The sequence below is a fragment of the Curcuma longa genome, chromosome 2 (assembly GCF_044706935.1).
Source record: "Curcuma longa cultivar G26 ecotype Majalengka, Jawa Barat chromosome 2, ITB_CL_G26_1.1, whole genome shotgun sequence".
Taxonomy (NCBI): domain Eukaryota; kingdom Viridiplantae; phylum Streptophyta; class Magnoliopsida; order Zingiberales; family Zingiberaceae; genus Curcuma; species Curcuma longa.
In genome coordinates, this window is record NC_133862.1 from 13,180,921 (window position 1) to 13,199,314 (window position 18,394).

The 18,394-nt window shown below is 35.5% G+C and overlaps 1 protein-coding gene across 1 annotated transcript; it reads left to right on the top strand.

Moving 5' to 3' along the window:
* The first annotated feature begins 6,495 nt into the window (after window positions 1-6,495).
* LOC141822193 (protein BYPASS1-LIKE-like) lies at window positions 6,496-8,545 on the top strand. The gene is made up of 2 exons (XM_074709628.1): window positions 6,496-7,929; window positions 8,296-8,545. Exon 1 carries the CDS (start codon window positions 6,636-6,638, stop codon window positions 7,854-7,856), a length of 1,221 nt encoding a protein of 406 aa, XP_074565729.1. The 5' UTR covers window positions 6,496-6,635; the 3' UTR covers window positions 7,857-7,929; window positions 8,296-8,545.
* The last annotated feature ends 9,849 nt before the right edge of the window (window positions 8,546-18,394 follow it).

The following is an 18,394-nucleotide window of genomic DNA, read 5'->3' on the forward strand; positions in this document are numbered from 1 at the left end:
GAAAAATCATGATTACCGGATTTTACACAAAGTTATTTGCTTGTGTCAATTTGGACAAAATCTGAAATTTTTTAAACCTTTTAAACAATATTAAAAAGGCTCTCGATCGATAATAGGGCACATTTGGCTTAATCATCGATTAAACACATGACTTAATGAGCCCAATCATCGATCGTCTGGTGTTTGATCGTCTGAGGGTTAATTATCGTCTGATCGTCTGATCGATTAATTAATCGATCGTCTGATCGTTAATAAGTAAATCGATTATAACCTGGTAATGTGATTGCGCTTGGCAGGAGAAAGGAAGAAGAAGAGGAGGTTAACAAAATTTTTTCCATGATTACCCTCTGATTTTAAAACTAAGTCAATTAGAAAAAAGAAGAGGAGGAATCTAATTAAAATTAAATTATTTAATTCAATAAATTTTAATTTAAAGGGGAGAAAAAAAATAAATTTATTTTAAATTTAAAAAATAAAATTAATGGATGGGAATGGATTTAGCGATATTTTAATAAATTAATTATTTTAATAAAAATATATATATTTTTTAAATTTTAAAAAAATGAAATTAACAAATTATATTTATTTTTAATAAATTCCTTTATTAAAATAATTAATTTTAATGAATTATTTTATTAAAATAAAATTATCATATTAGCTTTATTAATTTAATAAATTATTTTATTAAAATAATCATTTTAATAAATTATTTTATTAAGCGAAATATAAAATTTTAAATTTAAAAAAAGTGAGAGGATTAAGTAATATATGTGCATTAAAATAATTATTTTAATAAATTATTTTATTAATATATATATTTATTTTAAAATTTAAAAAATAAAATTAACAAAGTTATTTGCTTGTGTCAATTTCCACAAAGTTATTTTTAATGAAAATTTTCTAAACTTTTTGAGCAGTGTAAATTAAAAATCCTTTACAATGATAATGAATGACACATTTAGCTAAACTCCTAGGCATAGTAGAAACCTCCATGAGTTAGAATATAAGCCCAAATCAAAACTCTCTAAGTCTATCAATGAGTTTTGACCAAAACTCATTAATAGACCTAAACGACTTGAATTTTTAAAATTTTATAATGAGATGGAAGTGTGGAGTGTTAAAAGATAGATATGGTAAGAAATCCTAATTCTGAGTCTCTTACACAAAGTTATAGACCCGTGTCAATTAGCATAAAGTCTGAAACTTTCTAAACCAATTGAGCAATGTTGGAAATCCTTTACGATGATAACGGAGGACGCCCTTGGACTTCTGGGTACTACAGAAATCTATAAGATTTGAAATGGTCCAATCAAATTCTCTAGGTCCATCAATAAATTTTGATCGAAATCCATTGATGGACTTAGGATATTTTGGATATTTGAAATTTTACCATGAGATGGGAGAGGTTAGTGTGTAGAAGGTATATATGGTGTCCAATCCTAGTCCTAATACACGTAGACGAAGTTATGATCGCGTGCCAACTAGCATAGAATGTTGTGTTGATTTTTGAAAATCAACACCACAGTGATGCTACTGTTCATAAACCAGCATCACAATGTTGGTTCTGATCACACATTATTGTGTTGATTTTTGAAAATCAGCACTACAGTATTCTAAAAGTTTCAATTCATTTTGAGTACTATTGGAAGAACTTTAAAATAGTAAAAGATGACTTATTTAGACTTAGATTCATCTAATACACCTATAGGAGTTGGAATAGGTTCAATCGGAGCTCTCTAGATCCATGAGTTTTGACCGAAATTCATTGATGGACCTAAACGACTTGATTTCTGAAATTTTACAATAAGATGGAAGTGTAGAGTGTGTAGAAGATAGATATGGTAAGAAATTCTGGTTTTGAGTCTCCCACACAAAGGTGCCAATTGACACAAAGTTTAAAACTTTCTAAACTTTTTGAGCAATATTGGGAATCCTTTACGATGATACCGGAGGGCACCCTTCCGGGACTTTACGGGCATTGTAGAAACCTACAAGAGTTGGAATGATTTTGATCAGAGCTCTCTAGATCTATCAATGAATTTTGATTCGAAACTCATTAATGAACCTAGGATATTTGGATTTCTGAAATTTTATCATGTGATGGGAGATGTTAGTGTATAGAAGTATATATGGTGTCAAATCATGGTTCTAATATACGTAGACAAAGTTATGCGCATGCCAACTAGCAAAGTTGTGATGCTAGGTTTTTGAAGATCAGTACCAAAGTGGTGTTGGTCTTCAAAAACCAGCACCACAATGTTGGTTCTGATCACACACTGTGGTGCTAGTCTTCAGAAACCAACACCACAATCTATGCTAGTTGGTATGCGATTATAACTTCGTCTACGTATATTAGGACCAATATTAGATATCATATACTTTCTACAGGCTAACTTTTCTCATCTCATGGAAAAATTTTAGAAATCTAAATACCATAGGTTAATCAATGAGTTTCAATCAAAACCCATTGATAACATAGAGAGCTCTTATTGAACTCATTCCAACTCTTGTAGGTTTTTGCAATGTTTGGGAGTCCAAGGGTGTCCTCGATTATTATCATAAAGGATTCCCAAAATTACTCAAATGATTTAGAAAGTTTCAGACTTTGTGTCAATTGACACGGGACTATAACTTTATGTAGGAGATTCAGAACTAGGATTTCTCACCATATCTATCTTTTACACACTTTACACTTCTATTTCATTATAAAATTTTAGAAATTCAAGTCATCTAGGTTCATTAATGGATTTTAGTCAAAATTCATTAATAGACTTATATAGAGAGTTTTGATCAAGCTTATTCCAACTCATGTAAGTTTTTCAGTGCCCAGAAGTCCAAATGTGTTATCTGTTATCATCGTAAAAATTTTCAACATTAGTACTCAAAAGGTTTATAAAGTTTTCAAACTTTGTGCAAATTGACATAGGCTTATAATTTCGTGTAGGAGACTCTAGATCAGGATTTCTCACCATATTTACTGTTTACACACTCCATACTTTTATCTCATTGTAAAATTTTAAAAATCCAAGTCATCTAAGTCCATCAATGAGTTCGGTCAAAACTCATTGATGGACCTAGAGAGCGAGAGATCCAATTGGACTCATTCTAATTCTGTGAGTTTATTAGGTGAACCTAATTTAAATAAATCCTCTTTTACTATTTTAATGTCCTTCCAATAATACTCAAAATGATTTAAAACTTTCAAAACATTGTGGAGCTAGTTTTTTAAAATCAGCATCATTTTAGTGTTGATCTTCAGAAACCAACAATATTGTATTAGAGCAATGTTATATTTAAGCAATGGTGTTGTTTTTTAACCAACACCAAAGTAATTTTTTATTTTTATTTATTTATTATTTTTATTAATAAAATTAACTCTTGTTATTAAATTTATTTTTATTTTTTATTCTTTTATAATTAGATATTAAAAATAAAATAAAAATATTTTATTAACCTTCTTTTTATATATTTTTAATTTTTTATTAAAGTTTTAAAATTAAAATTAAAAATAAATAAATTTATAGGATTATTTATTAAAATTTAAATGGTGTTTAAATTAGTTTAATTTAATTTAAGAGAATACATGCATGCATAAGAGAAAAAAAAAAAAAAAAAGTTGCATGTATGCCTAGAAGAGAAGGGTAAAGAGAAGCGCACAGAACTTGTGTGCAAGTAAAATTATAATTAGATGTGTCTACCGTGGCACCATTTGAGAGATTGCATGCATGTATAAGAGTAAAATTATAATTAAACATGATACACTTTTTGAGAATTTTGAAATTTCATATACGCTGGGAATTTGTTGAATTCTTAATATTTCTTACATCATTAAAAAAAAGTAATATCATTTATCCATCTTGTTTGATTTTTATTATTAATTTCAAGTTTAAGAATTAATTGCTATCACTTGCATTAAATCTATAACACAATAATGCAAGACACTTTTGTAATTATTAATCTAATATCAATCGATTTTTAATTACGATGTATTACAGATTAATTTCTTTCAATAAAAAGATAATTATAGAACAATATTGTTTGATTTTTATTAATAAGAGCGATATGCTTATTTGTGCTTCACTGCAAGATTTATTCTGATGATTTAATTAGCGTAAAAATTTTTGTGAGACCGAATCGGTCATCTTTTTTAGATTTATTAGTCGGTTCGAAAAGGTAGTCGGACTTTTAAGATTAGTCTAATCCATTAACAAAAAAATGACTAGGAAAACCCCTTCTAGTTAAACTAATTACTTAACCATATCATTAGTCGAGTCCCAAAGATCAATCTCTGAGGACTCAGATCGATAACATAAGAAATTTACAAGATATAAAAAGAATATACAGCTCTAGGTAACTTATCTAGGGGGTTTTCATTCTAAAGAAATACTTTGTTAAATCATAGTTTCTAACTTAAATGTGTTGATTAAACAACAAAACACTATGATTTTCACTAATTGCAAAGGGAGGAACCACTATCAATTACCTTGTATAGAGATTCCCTTAGAACATGATTGTCGTTAGGGCAACTTCACTAATGCTAACTTATCTAGGGGATTTACATTCTAGGTTGTAGAGGATATTTAATAGATTTGCTTGAGGTTAAATTGATCTCGAAAGAAAAAATTTAAGGAAAAAATGACTATGTATTAGGGTTTGGTCTCATGTATGATCATGTAATATTTTTTAGCTACATGGTAGTTGAATTATTTAGTCACTTTGAAAGCATAATTGAAATCTAATGATCTCATACAATACATCATCTCTTTATTCAATTTTAAAATTTAAGAAAATGACTATATAATAGTTTATACATGACAATTTGTTAGTCTTTTGGTTCTTTTAAAAGGATGAGTAAATCTATTTTTTTAATTTAAAATTTTAAAAAATAGTTCGATAGTTTTGGATAAAATATCCTATGGTCATTTTTGTGTAGTTTAGTCACTTTAAAATATCTACTCAAAATTCAAGAAGAAAATAATTATTTAGTATTTTTTTTATAATTTTAATTAAAATTATTATATGATAATTATTTTTAAAGAGAAAAATTATCATGTGAGTGCTTCTTGATTTATATATCTTGGTAGTCGAAAAATTTTTATGAGTTGAACCAATCATTCTTAGGATTAATTTGATTAACTAGTACCAACAAAAAATAAAAAATTTTAAAAATAAAAATTATCATATAATATTTTTTTTCCAAAATTACTATATAATTATTTTTGAGTTTCTTTAATGTTTTTTATAATATAAGTATTTAGTATTTCAAATTGATTAATTCTGGAGGTGATTGATTTGATTCTATAAAAATTTTTTATTAATCATCGGGGTAAATTGAGAAGTATGAATAATATATCGCTCCATAATTAATATTCTAAAATTATTTTTCGATTGAAAAAAATTAATCTTGTACATCATAATTTTAAATCTATGTATGAATACTTGATTATGCTATATTATTGCCCTATTGCATCGTATCTATGGTGAGTTTATTTTCGCCCTCGAGGTATAGTTGAGTTGGTTACGATAGAGCAGACTTGTTGAAGTGGGCAAAAGTCGAATCTCACCGAAGTCGAGGTAATGTCCTCCTGCAATGGTGGACCCAGGAATTTTATAGCCTCCGAGTTAATCCCGAGCTGATCGAAAGCCCTCGAGCTATCTTCATTTTTCACATAATTTTTTTATTTTATCTATAATAAATTTAAACTATAATTTCTCTTTAACACTTTTGAGCCCTCGGGCTAAAGCCCAGTTAGAATAATATCTGACTTTCGCTCATGTCGTAATAGTCAACTATAATTTTTTAATTTATTTCTTCATAGATGATTATGTGATTGATCATGTCATACTATTGAGATGATATATTCTATTTTTTACCGAAAAAGAAGAATGAGTTTCTTTTAAATTTAAATACATGGATACAATCTAGTCCTACTTTGAAGGTGCCAAACAACTAAATAAACAATGATATGCATCGTAGAATCCTCATGCATCCTCATGCACTGGCGGTGGGCTCCACAACAGCACACGCAACCAGCACTCAATCACATACGACGTTTGACTAATGACTTCGTCTACCTACCCGATTTTGGACCCATTCAAAATTCCACGGGGCCGCGTTAGGCTACTCATTTCCATAGGCGCCCTCCACGATCGGGCACATCCACTCGGCTCGAGGCCCGGAACAGTAAAAATATCTCGTCCAATAACTGGAAGGCATTCCTCCTCGCCCCCACCCTGCCATAGGACCCCACCCTCATCGAAATTGATCGATCGAAGCCACGCCATCTCCGTCCGCTTCTCGCGCGTCCACGAATCTCGATGCAAAAAAGGAAAGAAAGAAGCCGTCGCTGCTGCTACGCGGACGCGGCCGTGTCCCGTTCGCGTTCCGTCCGCGTCCGCATGGAGCTCCGCTTTCGCACTCTCTCTCCGCGGTTCCATAGACGGGGTCTCGTTTAAAAGAGTGGCTCGAATACCCACAACTGCAAATCTCTGGTTCCTTTCTCTTTTTTTTCTCTTTTTTTTACTTTACCATTTAAACTCGAAAAGGACACTTCCGGCGTGGCGTGCGCACCATAAAAGACCGCCCCCTCTCATCGTCGCCTCCTCAGGGCTCCGTCCCTTCGATCCGCTCGACAATGCCTGCGCAGGACCACCAGGGCTTCCCCTGCGCCGCCTCCGTTCCCTTTCCCTCCCTCCTCAACCTCCGACGTGACCAGGTTCACGCGATCGACGACCACATGGCTGCGGACCAACATGCCCTTCTGCTCCGCCTCCACGGCTGCGTGGCCGAGTACTTGCAAGACCTCGCCGTGGCAGACGCGGATGGCTTCCTTTCGATCTCCTGGGTCTGCAAGCTCCTTCACGGCTTCCTCATTTGCCACGAGGAGTTCCGCGCAGTCCTCCTCGATCGCGTGCCGCTCGTTGTCCGCCCGCCCCTCGATCGCTTCATCGCCGACTTCTCCGACCGCGCCGTCAAGGCCCTCGACATCTGTAACGCTGCCCGAGACGGCATAGATCATCTGCGACGTTGCCGCGCCCACGTCGAGATCGTAGTCGCCGCGCTCAGCCCCGCGGCCGCCGCATCCTCCTCCTCCTCCTCCTCCCAGCGGAGACTTGGCGAGGGGCAGGCTCGGCGCGCCCGAAAGGCGCTTGGTGAACTCGAGGTCATGCTTGACGACAAGGACTGTGGTCACTCCTCCCGTAACCGCTTCTTCGGCTATAGTGCCAGCGCCGGCTCGTTCTTTTCATCCAGTAGCAACCGCCGCATGTTGCAGTTGCGCTCAATTTCCTCTTCCGTGTCTCGTTCCTGGTCAGCATCGAGGCAACTGCAGGCAATGGGGAGTAATGTGGTCGCACCTCGCGATCACGAGATCGACAGCACCGCTGGGCTCGCGGTGCCCATATACACGATGAGCGCGGTGCTTCTGTTCGCGATGCGCTCTCTTATGGTTGCATTACGCGGCCAGGACCGCGCCCTCCAGGCCCAAATTTTCATCCCGCGGGCCTTCCCTTGGGCGGCGCCTATCATGTCTCTTCACCAGCGGGTCGCGGAGGAGTCGAAGAAGAAGGACCGCAGGAACTCGCCCGGGCTTCTGAAAGAGCTTCGACAAATCCATAGTTGCACACACCATCTGATTTCGACAATCGACAACATCCAGTTTCCCATGTCGGAGGAGAAGGAGAAAGAGCTGAAACAGGGAGCACTGGAGTTGTCTCGAGTATGCGAGGTCTTGAAGCAAGGACTTGACACATTGGAGCGCCAGATCATGGAGATATTCCTTCGTATTGGGCGTAGCCGCGCTGAGGCTCTCGATCTGTCATCCCGTAGTTTGCAACGAGGCCATGCTTTGTTTTGAGACTCATGGAAATCCAGACTGAAGGATCAGAGTTAGGCCAATTGGTTCTTCAATTCATCGGCACCAGCTTCAGGTAGCACTTCCGTATTCACCGTGGTACATTTTGTTGGTTGTTTCTCTTACCTACAATCACAGAGTGCAAGTAGTGATGTCTGTGTCCTGGGCTCTTCTCTGCCAGACTAATGTTTGTGTCTCATGAACTTTCGATAGGCTCGATCAGTTTTCAGAGGTTATCTGCATGTTTTTTTTTTCCCCGGACATATCTTTAATGTCGGGTGAAATCCTTTTTGTATGCATTCACAGAATAAACTCTCTGTTCTGTTTCTACTTTATAAAAAAATTCTGTCGCAATATGGTTCTGTGCCTGAAATCTCGGTATTGGATAGCACTATAGATGCCATCATTTGGCAAATATGCTGATCGGCTACCTTCTTTACAGGATTGAGATTTATCTGCTTTGAGGGAAAGCATCATCCTCTTTCATCAAGACGCCTGCATGACAAGCTTCGGCAATGGAATAGGCTCAAAGTACCCCAGTAAAATAACTCATAGAAGTTGATTAGGGTGGAGGCATTTGTGCTCTCGTGGCTCCTACAAGGAAGAGGGGAAAGGAGGTGTTAGACAATCTTGTTGTCTTGTTGTCGGAGATCAAGAAGAATAATATGAATTACAAATTAATTTCAGACGTATCTGTGAGAGCTGATAATCTCGTACTGCTAAGTTCTGTGTTATTTGGTTATTTAGGTGAGCGCGAGTCCGAGTCCGAGTGGGATGTCCTCTTGGAGTGGCATGAGGTCTGGCAACCTAATGCTTCCCAAGAGGGATACTGTCTGTCGTCGCCTGAGTCGGTTGAGATTTGAATTGTTGATAGCAGAGTCGGCTGAACTGTTGAGTGCTGAATCGCTCAAACGCTGAATCAACCAAGTGGACTGTTGCCGGGAGAGAACTTCGCCAAACTTATGTTATCGTTCGAGTAGAACTCCGAGTCGGGAGAGATGTCGCTCGACTGTTGAGTATCATTCGAGTGCCAAGTGCTTGGGCATGGAGTCTAAGTGCTCGAGAAAGTATTCTTGAGTGGGTTTTTGAGTGCCGAGGCTCGCGTCCAACGTAGATTCCTTAAAATAAATTTGTCCCCTCCGGTAGTACTTTAGAGGTCATGACGAACATATGTTTCCCAAGATACAACGATGAATCGTGATCACCACCAAGCACAAGTCGGTCGCGACGAACTGAGATTACACCCGAATGCTATCGCGGGTAGTCTGTCGAGCGAAAGATGAATGACAGAAAGAATTTGGGGGAATAAGGTGGATGGAGATAATTTACTTGCACCCACCTTGCGCAAGATCATGGCCTCCTCTTTTAGTCGATCGTTTCATCCTAAAGGTTATGCATATACGCCATTAACATCAGTTGATGGGACTGACTCAAAACAAGTCCTTTTGATGTTCTAAGAATTTTAATTCGTAGAATCACATCTGCTGGGCCTATGTTTTTCATGTCTAATCTTAAGTTCAATATATCTTTAGTGGATCTGATTATTTTATCATTACTCCCAATGATAAGTATGTCATCTACATAGTCGTTTTCTGTGACATTCATATAGACACATTTATCATATTCATTGATTTTAAATCAACTTTCCTTCGTGACATTATCAAATTTCTCATGTCATTGCTTTGATGCTAGTTTCAAGTCGTATAATGACTTCACTAATCTACAATTTTTATTTTTCTGCCACAGAAAACCCTTCAGGTTGCTCCATGTAGATTTCCTATTCTAAATCTCCGTTTAGAAAAGTTGTCTTTACATCTGATGTATTTCCAAATTTCATAGAGCGAAAATCGTCAACAACACTCTAATGGAAGTTATTCTCGATACCGGAGAATACGTATCAAAGTAATCAAGGTCTTCTTATTGGTTGGTAACTCTTAATTATCAATCTGGTCTTGTACTTATCGATCGTGTTATCTGATTTCATCTTTTTTTGAAATTCACTTGTACCATAGTGGTTTACTTTCCTGAGGAAGATCCATAAGTTTTCAAGTGTGATTTTGCAAGATAGAGTCAATCTCAGATGCAATTGTTTCTTTCCATTGAGATCCTTGAGAAAAGTTTACTGCTTTTCAGTAACTTTGGGGATCACTTTCCAACATGAAATTAATAAAATCTATTCCGAAAGATTTTTTCATTGGAGCTCTTTTACTTCATCTGAGCTCAACCTCAACTGGTTCATCATATTCTTCTTCCTCTTGTGTTTCATATGTATTAGAGGAAGAGTATAAGAGATTTACGGAGCTTACAACAATGAGAAAGTGAACCCTTCTTTTCTGTCTCGAATCTGTCTTTTTTATATTTTCTCGACACCAGTTGACTGTCTCATGATCAGTCGACTGGTGAGCTCCAACGACTACTGTTTATTGCATTAATTCTCCAGCTATCAGCCCCAACGTTCAAATATCAGTCGACTAATGACTCAACCAGTCGATTGGTCTCTGCTTTTTCACTCAACTGATCTTTCTATGTGTTTTGAATCAAGACACCAGTCGACTGATGAAGCTGAAACCCCACCTTTTAGTTTCCTTCGTCATCCATTAGCCTTGACTCACGCCTTCAAACATCTTCTATAAGCCTCGTGCCTTCCTTGGATGCTTTCAAGCTCACAACTCCTCATCCTTGCACTTGCTTGAGATGTTTTCCTCAGCTTTGTCACGCTAAGTCTTCCTTTTACCAAGAGGCATCACCTTCGGGACTTCACCGTTTGCCAAGAGCTCGCGCTTCTGGGACTTCACCATTTGCCAAGAGGCCGCGCCTCCGGGACTTCACCATTTGCCAACAGGTCGCGCCTCCGGGACTTCACCAATTGCCAAGACTTCAAACCTGGACTTTCCTATTTACTCAAATCACACATGTTAAATTACCAACATTGTCTAACTTAAACTCATTTAGTCAAACATTAAAATCGACTGATACTTGGGGCAAGATTGCACCAACATCATATGCCCGTTTCGAGGAGTTAGCATCCTCTCGAGTCTTACGGAAAGACATATGTTCGAAGAGCGAGGCATTTCTCAATTCAATAATTGAGTTCTTATGTATCTTTGATATTTGAAATTCATACACAAGAAAAAAAAATGATAATCCCAGTTAGTCGCATTGACTCAATCTCTGGGGGTGACCGGCCTAGTCCCACGGAAGTTTCCCCCCGGCCACCAGGGTAAATCGGGAAGCGCACATAACGACCAACCCAGATGCCCAGTATCCTTTGATTGTGATCCCCATTTGGAGAAAAATTCTTACAAATACACCGTAGCTAGGGATCGAACCGCGAGTGCCTGGGTGACAACCTAGATATCCTACCGCGGCACCATGGCCCCGGGGACGAAATTCATATACAAGGAACTTATAGACTGTTGTTATGTACATATCTAATAAATATTCAATCAATAATTTTTAATCCTATGTTGATCCTTTTTTGGATAAGGTAACACTTTGGCTAGACGCCCCCCCCTCCTCCACTCGCAAGTATTTGTAGGATAGTTGTTTACCTTTTAACAACTCATAAGAGCTTTTATTTATTTTCTTTCGGGACACCTTATTCAAAAGGTAATTAATTGTTAACACAGCTCCCCCCCCCCCCCCCCACATGTGCTCTAATAATCCAGAGCTTAATAGAAAAGCATTCGTCATTTCTTTCAGAGTACAATTTTTTTTCCCAACAACACCAATTTGCTGAGAAGTATAGGAAGTTATTGTTTCATATCTGATACCATGTTCAACACACAACTTAGTGAACAGTGATACATATTCATCATCTTAATCACTTTGAACCAGCTTAATCTTTTCATTAAATTAGTTTTCAACCTTAATCTTATAGAGAACAAATTTCTTTATAACTTCATCTTTACTTTTGAGAAGATACATAAAACAATATTTTATGTTATCATCAACAAAATAAAAGTGATGAAATACTTATTCTCACCATGTCCATGTGTTGGTGTACCCTTAAGGTCACACACATCGATGTGGATCAAGCTAAGTGGCTCATTGCTTCTTTCAACGTGTTGAAATGACCTTGTCATTTTCGCTTCAACACAAGTCTTGAACTTGTGTTTCTGGTTAAGGTGGAATGTAAATATGCTTTGTATGGTAATTAATCTACGCAACATATCATAGTTAATATGTCCTAATCTACCATGCCACAAACACGAAGACTTAAACATATAAGTAGAAAAGCTTTCAGTTTTATTAATCTTAGACCAAATAGTCATTACACTGAGTTTGAACAACCCATCAATTACATAACTCTTTCCTACAAATATTTCATTTTTAGATAGAACAGCTCTGTCTGACTCAAAAATAATATGAAAGTCATGCTTGCTCAATAGTGATCCGGACACTAGATTCTTCCAAACCTCTGGAACATAAAACATATTGTTCAAAGTGAGGTGCTTGCCCTAGGTTATCTTCAGCACCACTTTTCCTTGCCACATGATATCCGAGGTTGCTGAGTTTCCCATGAACAACTTGTCCCCATTGACTTCTTCAAAATTATGGAGTAGCTTCTTGTTGCAGCACACATCTGGTGACACTAGTATCGATCCACCATTGTCACATATTTGAACCCACCAAGTTTAGCTCAAAGATCACAACATAGAGGTCATTCATTTTTGGTCCCTCATTTAGGTTGGCCTCTTGCTTCTTCTTCAACTTTTTGCACTCCAAAGATTTGTGACCGGCTTGATCACAGTTGAAGCACTTCCCAAAGAATTTCTTCTTACTGACGCCTATTTTGGTTCCCATCTTGGAAGATTTGGGATTCTTCCATTTCAAGCTTTAATCGTGCTTGACCACGTTAGCTTTTACAGTAGCCTAGGAGAATATCTTTCTCTCTGAACTCTTATTATCTTCCTCAATTCGAAGTCTAACAATGAGTTCCTTCATGTTCTTCTCCTTCCGCTTATGCTTCAGGTAGTTTTTTAAGTCCTTCTAGTCGGGAGGCGGCTTCTTAATGATGGTTGTGATCACTTGAAAGGTTTCACTCAGTATCATACCTTCTGAGTGAATCTTGTGTAGAATCATCTGAAATTCCTAGACGTGGCTGATCATCATCTTGGAGTCAACCATGTTATGGTTTAGGAATCGACCCACGATGAACTTCTTGACCCCGCATCCTCTTTCTTGTACTTCTAGTCCAAGGACACCCATAACTCCTTAGCCATTCTCTTCGTGCTATACACAGCATACAACGAGTCAACAAGGCAGTTAAGGATGTAGTTTTGACATAAGAACTCATAATGAGTCCATGTCTCCACTACATTCGCATTCTCAGGCGGCTTGGGAGGTTTCTCAGTCAAGAATTGAGTCAGATTCAGCATGGTCAGGTAGAAGAGCATCTTTTGTTGCCACCACTTGAAGTTCAATCCAATGAACTTCTCTCGCTTTTCCTCATGGTTGATTGGAACATTTCCAATTGGGGGAAACGGGGCCATCACGCGTTGAGTTTGTTGCACTTCAACCACTTTCGTTGTCATCTCAATAGAAATGAATCTGTTTTAAGATTGTTGAACAATCTTTGCTAGAGATATTATGGGAATGTACTTAATTGAAAATTATAGTATTTCAATTTCAACTTATCTATCAAGATGACCTGAGCTGATAATCTCTGGCTGCCAAGCAGGAAGGATGAGATGCTTGGATGGTTGTTGAGTTACCTAGAAGACTAGGCTGCCTTATATGGCTAAGTCTGAGTCCCCGAGTCCAAGCTGAAATAGAGGTTTGAGTCGTCGAGTCTAAGTCGCTGAATCACCAAGTTCCAGTTGCCAAGTCTGAGTCCCCGAGTCTAAGCTAAAATAAAGAGTCGAGGTCTGCATTCAACGCAGTTTCCTTAAAATAGATTCACCCCATCTCCAACGGTGCTTCGAGGTTATCGTGGGTCATCTGTTTCCTAGGATACAATGACAAACCGTGAACCTTCACCAAGCACTAGCAGTCATGGTGAACTGAGATAGTATCTGAAGGCTACCACGGATGGATCTGTTAAGTAAATGCACGACAGAGAGAAAGACAATGAGGGAATGAAAGTGGATGAAGATTTTTTTTTTTTTGCTTGCACACTCTTGCTCAAGATCATGACCTCCTTAGGTAACATTAAATGGTCAGTTAATTGTCATTTACTATCTTTACTCACCCGACTCAAAATACCAATCATAATCGGCCATTTTGTCGGAGAGATTACGGATACGGCATTAACATCCATAAATGCATCCTTTATGTAATTAAGGATGAGGTAGCAAAAAATGTATTAATGTGGTAAAATATTAGTTCATTTTCTTAGGTAAATGTTATCACGACTGATCTAACATTTGGCATGTACAAGTCATACTCACACAAAGTTAACTTGGTTCAATGCAATCTAAACTCAAGATTTGCACCCCTTTATGCACCCACACATAAGAGAGAGTCTCTCATCAAGCATTTGTTCACAACATATATGCATGTGATTCAATATAAACTAACAATAAGTCCATGAAACCCCTAATGTGGAACTAAAATTTCATGCACAATAGAGTCTCCTTTAACCACCTCTTATTGTTTCCATTCAAATTTCCAACACTTCTCTCCTCTTCAGACAACATCTGTTGGTTGGTAGAAAACCCTCTTATAATACTTATTTTCTATATAATAATACAAAAGTATAATAGGAAACAAAATGATACGAGTAAAACAAATGTGGCACAAGTGAAATTTTCACTTTGTTTGTTTTCTCATGCTTGAGGTTGCTCTATGAAAACTCTAGAATGTAGCAAAACTTGCCCAAGAACCCTCAAGAATCAATGCAACCAAACCTTTAAGAAACTCTCCTTTATATGGTTATTGTTCATGACTAGAAGCCATTGATCAACCGATTGCTATGCCATTTCCAATTGGTTATTGCACATCAATTAATTACTTATCATCTAACAATCAATTATTCTGTCAAAATTCAAATATTGTTGCAACCTTATCCACTAAGCATCTCCTTTCTGGTTTCCTAGTTTGACATCAATTGACTAGTATTACCATCCTAATTGACTAATTCTAAATTCAATAGACTAGTCAGTTAATTACACTTTAGACAAAGCTGAACAAAAATATTCTTTGCATGTGAATTCTAGACTAAGTCGACTCCTTCTCCAATTGATTGAATAACCTCATTAGTCAACTGGTTAATACTACAAGCCTATCTAAACCATGACTTCATAGTTTCAAGTTCATAAATTGACTGATATCTTTTATATCAATCAACTAGTACTCAATTTTTAGCTTCTTTAAGACCAAAATCTTGTCGTGCTAAGAGATCTCATTTCTCTAGGACTTCCTCATATGTCTAGTGCAAATTTACTTTGACTCACTAGGACTTCAATTTTATTAAGTATATGATTTACTTAAATTTATCAGGACTTTTCTTGTCTAAAGACTCCTCACTTCTATGAATTCATAATCAATCTTGACCTATCAAAACTTTTCACTTATCTAGCGTTTGATTAATCTTAATTTATTAGGGCTTCCGCTATCAAGCATCTAGTTCTTTTGACTTGTTTAGACTTCCACTACTTAACATCCAATCACCATTTTGTTAAGACTTTTATAGCTAAGTAGTTGATCCTCATTCACTAACTTAAAGTTCCTCCACACTTGTAGACTTTCTTTGTCAACTCCGCATCTGTCACTTATTTAATCAATTTTGATTTATTTGGATTTCCCATAAGTCAAATGTTCAATCACTCTACATCTATATTGACTTTGTTCACTAACAAATATCTAGTTAACATTAACTCATTTAATTCATAATCTCACAATATGCCTAATTATACCTATGTATTTGAATAATGAATTTTAGGGTCTAGGAGGAAATCAAAAGTGCTTGTTATTTGCATTATCATAAAAAATATATTCGATTTACAAAAAAATATTAAAAGGACATTCTATCATGTTATCCCGAAAATATCCTTGTTCTAATATTATACTAACAATTTTTGCCAACATTATTACAATGTAGAGCAAAATTACTCCAATTTAATTAAAATTAATATATGCTATATCAAATTGCCCTAACTGAGTCAAAATTAACTATTATAGCACTTTAAACTAAGTTGCTACAGTGATATTAAAAAAGAGTATTTTCAAATAGCAAAATAGAATGGAATTTTTTTAAAAAAAATGGGGTGCTTTTTACGATAACACCGCCTTTTTAAATTTTTTTATTATTTTTTTGCTTTGTATCACAATATTTAATTAATAAAATGCCTTTACATTGTAAAATGATACTATATTAAAAGAAAATTTTCTGACGTAAGAGATTTTCAACATCAACAACAATGCACGAAGGAATTTGTTTTCCCTTTGCAGGGTGCATTAATAAATGCCAACAATTAGTAAATACAAATTATCATAAAAATAATGATAAAATAATAATTTGGTAATGATGCAAATGTTTAATAATTCCACTATATCATAGCCAAAGAAATTTTGTTTTATTATTTATAGAAGGAGTGAAACATCAAACTTTTTTACAATTTATATTTTAATCATTACTATGTATTATTCACCCTCTTTTTTATTTGATGGTCACGAAAGGGCGGTCCGGGCTATACGCAAGGATAGTCTGGGCTGTAGCCCAGCAGTTACGTGGCTGCCCTTTCATATCACAATTTGGATAGTACTATCAATAAATGGAAGGTTTATAAATAAATTTGATATTCAATTAAATAAAAATTTATTTATATTCATTCAATAAATTAATTAATTAATAAAATTTAAATAACATATTAAATTAAATAAATAAACTTAAATACATATCTTTAGGTCATTAATATTCATGAACAATGTTCATGAACAACCTTAATAAATAATATTCGTAAATAATATTCGTAAATAATATTCATAAATAATTTATAAATCATATTCATCAATAAATTTTTTTATCAATATATTAAAAAAAAATTCAAAATAAATAAATAAATTCATATTATCAAACTTAATAACCCACTAAATAAATTATAAAAGTTTCAAACAATCAAATAAACTTAAATTTAAATTGAGAGCTAAATAACATCTAAACGAACCAAGTTCAAACTCATAAACAAGAAATCAAGTTAATTTTGAATAATTATTTCAAAAGTTTGGTTCATTCTCGACTTGCCTTGACTTGGCCACCTTATCAAACAAGTTTGAACACTATAAAATTTGACTCGATTTGACTTATTTACAGCCTCAAATTCGGATGGGTCAGGTCGGGTTTGATAGGGTTGAAACAAAATTATTATAAAAAAATATCAATCTGAACCTGAACTCAATCCGAAAATCCAAATCCGAACCTATATAACCTGACCAATAACCAAACTGACCCGAAAAAAACTTTTTTATTATTTTTTTATAATTCTTCACTTTTATATACTTTATTATTGTGATATTAACATTATGCTAAAACATCTTAATTTTCAAAATCAAATTTAATTTAATCTAAAAAAACCCTTAAATCATAAATTTAGGTTAAGTTGGGTCAATCCAAACTCAATTCAACCAAAAAACTCTTAATCCGAACCTGACTTGAATCTGAAACCCTCCAATATTAATTCGAAATGTTTCAAATCGACTTGAATTAGATTGACGAGTCGAATTCATTTTTGAAGTCTATATCCTTTGGCCTTTCTTCCATAAATATTCATCCCGGTTCTTGATTATATCTATATAAATTTATTAACTGTATACATTTATTAACTTATTATGATATATCCCACATCTCTTCCATATTTGAAAGATTTAGATATAATACTTTTAAGATTATATTATATGCTTCCCTTTTGATCTGTGATTTCGGATATGTTTGTCCAATGGAAAATGTTTCTCTATAAATTAGTTTCGGGTTTTTCAATGTTTGGTTTCCCTAACTTCGATGTCAATGAAAAATGTAGGCATTTTAGGAGTCTGACTTTTGCTTGAAGCAAGCAGAAATAATTTCTCCTGCCTTCTGCCGTCTATATATAGCTCCTTCCTCATGAATAGTAACGATCGACCATCACCTGTTGTCTCTATCAAGACCATCAATATAATGGTCATCGCCCATCACACGGCTCAAGGAGTTGTTCCTCATGCCAAATCTAGTCTAATGAGATCTACTGTGTCATCTTTACTCTTATTATCTCTTACAAAGGTCGACCATCATTGCCTATCGAGACTGAGCCAAGATCAAGTCATTGTCTCATGTTGAGATAGTTCTAAGTCGTCGCAAATCACGCAGCCAAAAGAGTTGCTCACACCTTGTATGTCAAATATGTTTGTTTACTCATGTTTCTAATTTGTGGTATATTCTCTCATCAACATGTTTGAGTTTTAACGTTCTTATAACATTCAGTTTATTTGGTAATATTGGTAATGTACGATCAACATCCAAGTTAGTTTAACACTCATATTTGTTTCATTATTATTCTTTTAATAAATTATTTGGTGAATTTGAAGGGATCAACTGTGAAAATTCTCTTTATGTATGCATGGTT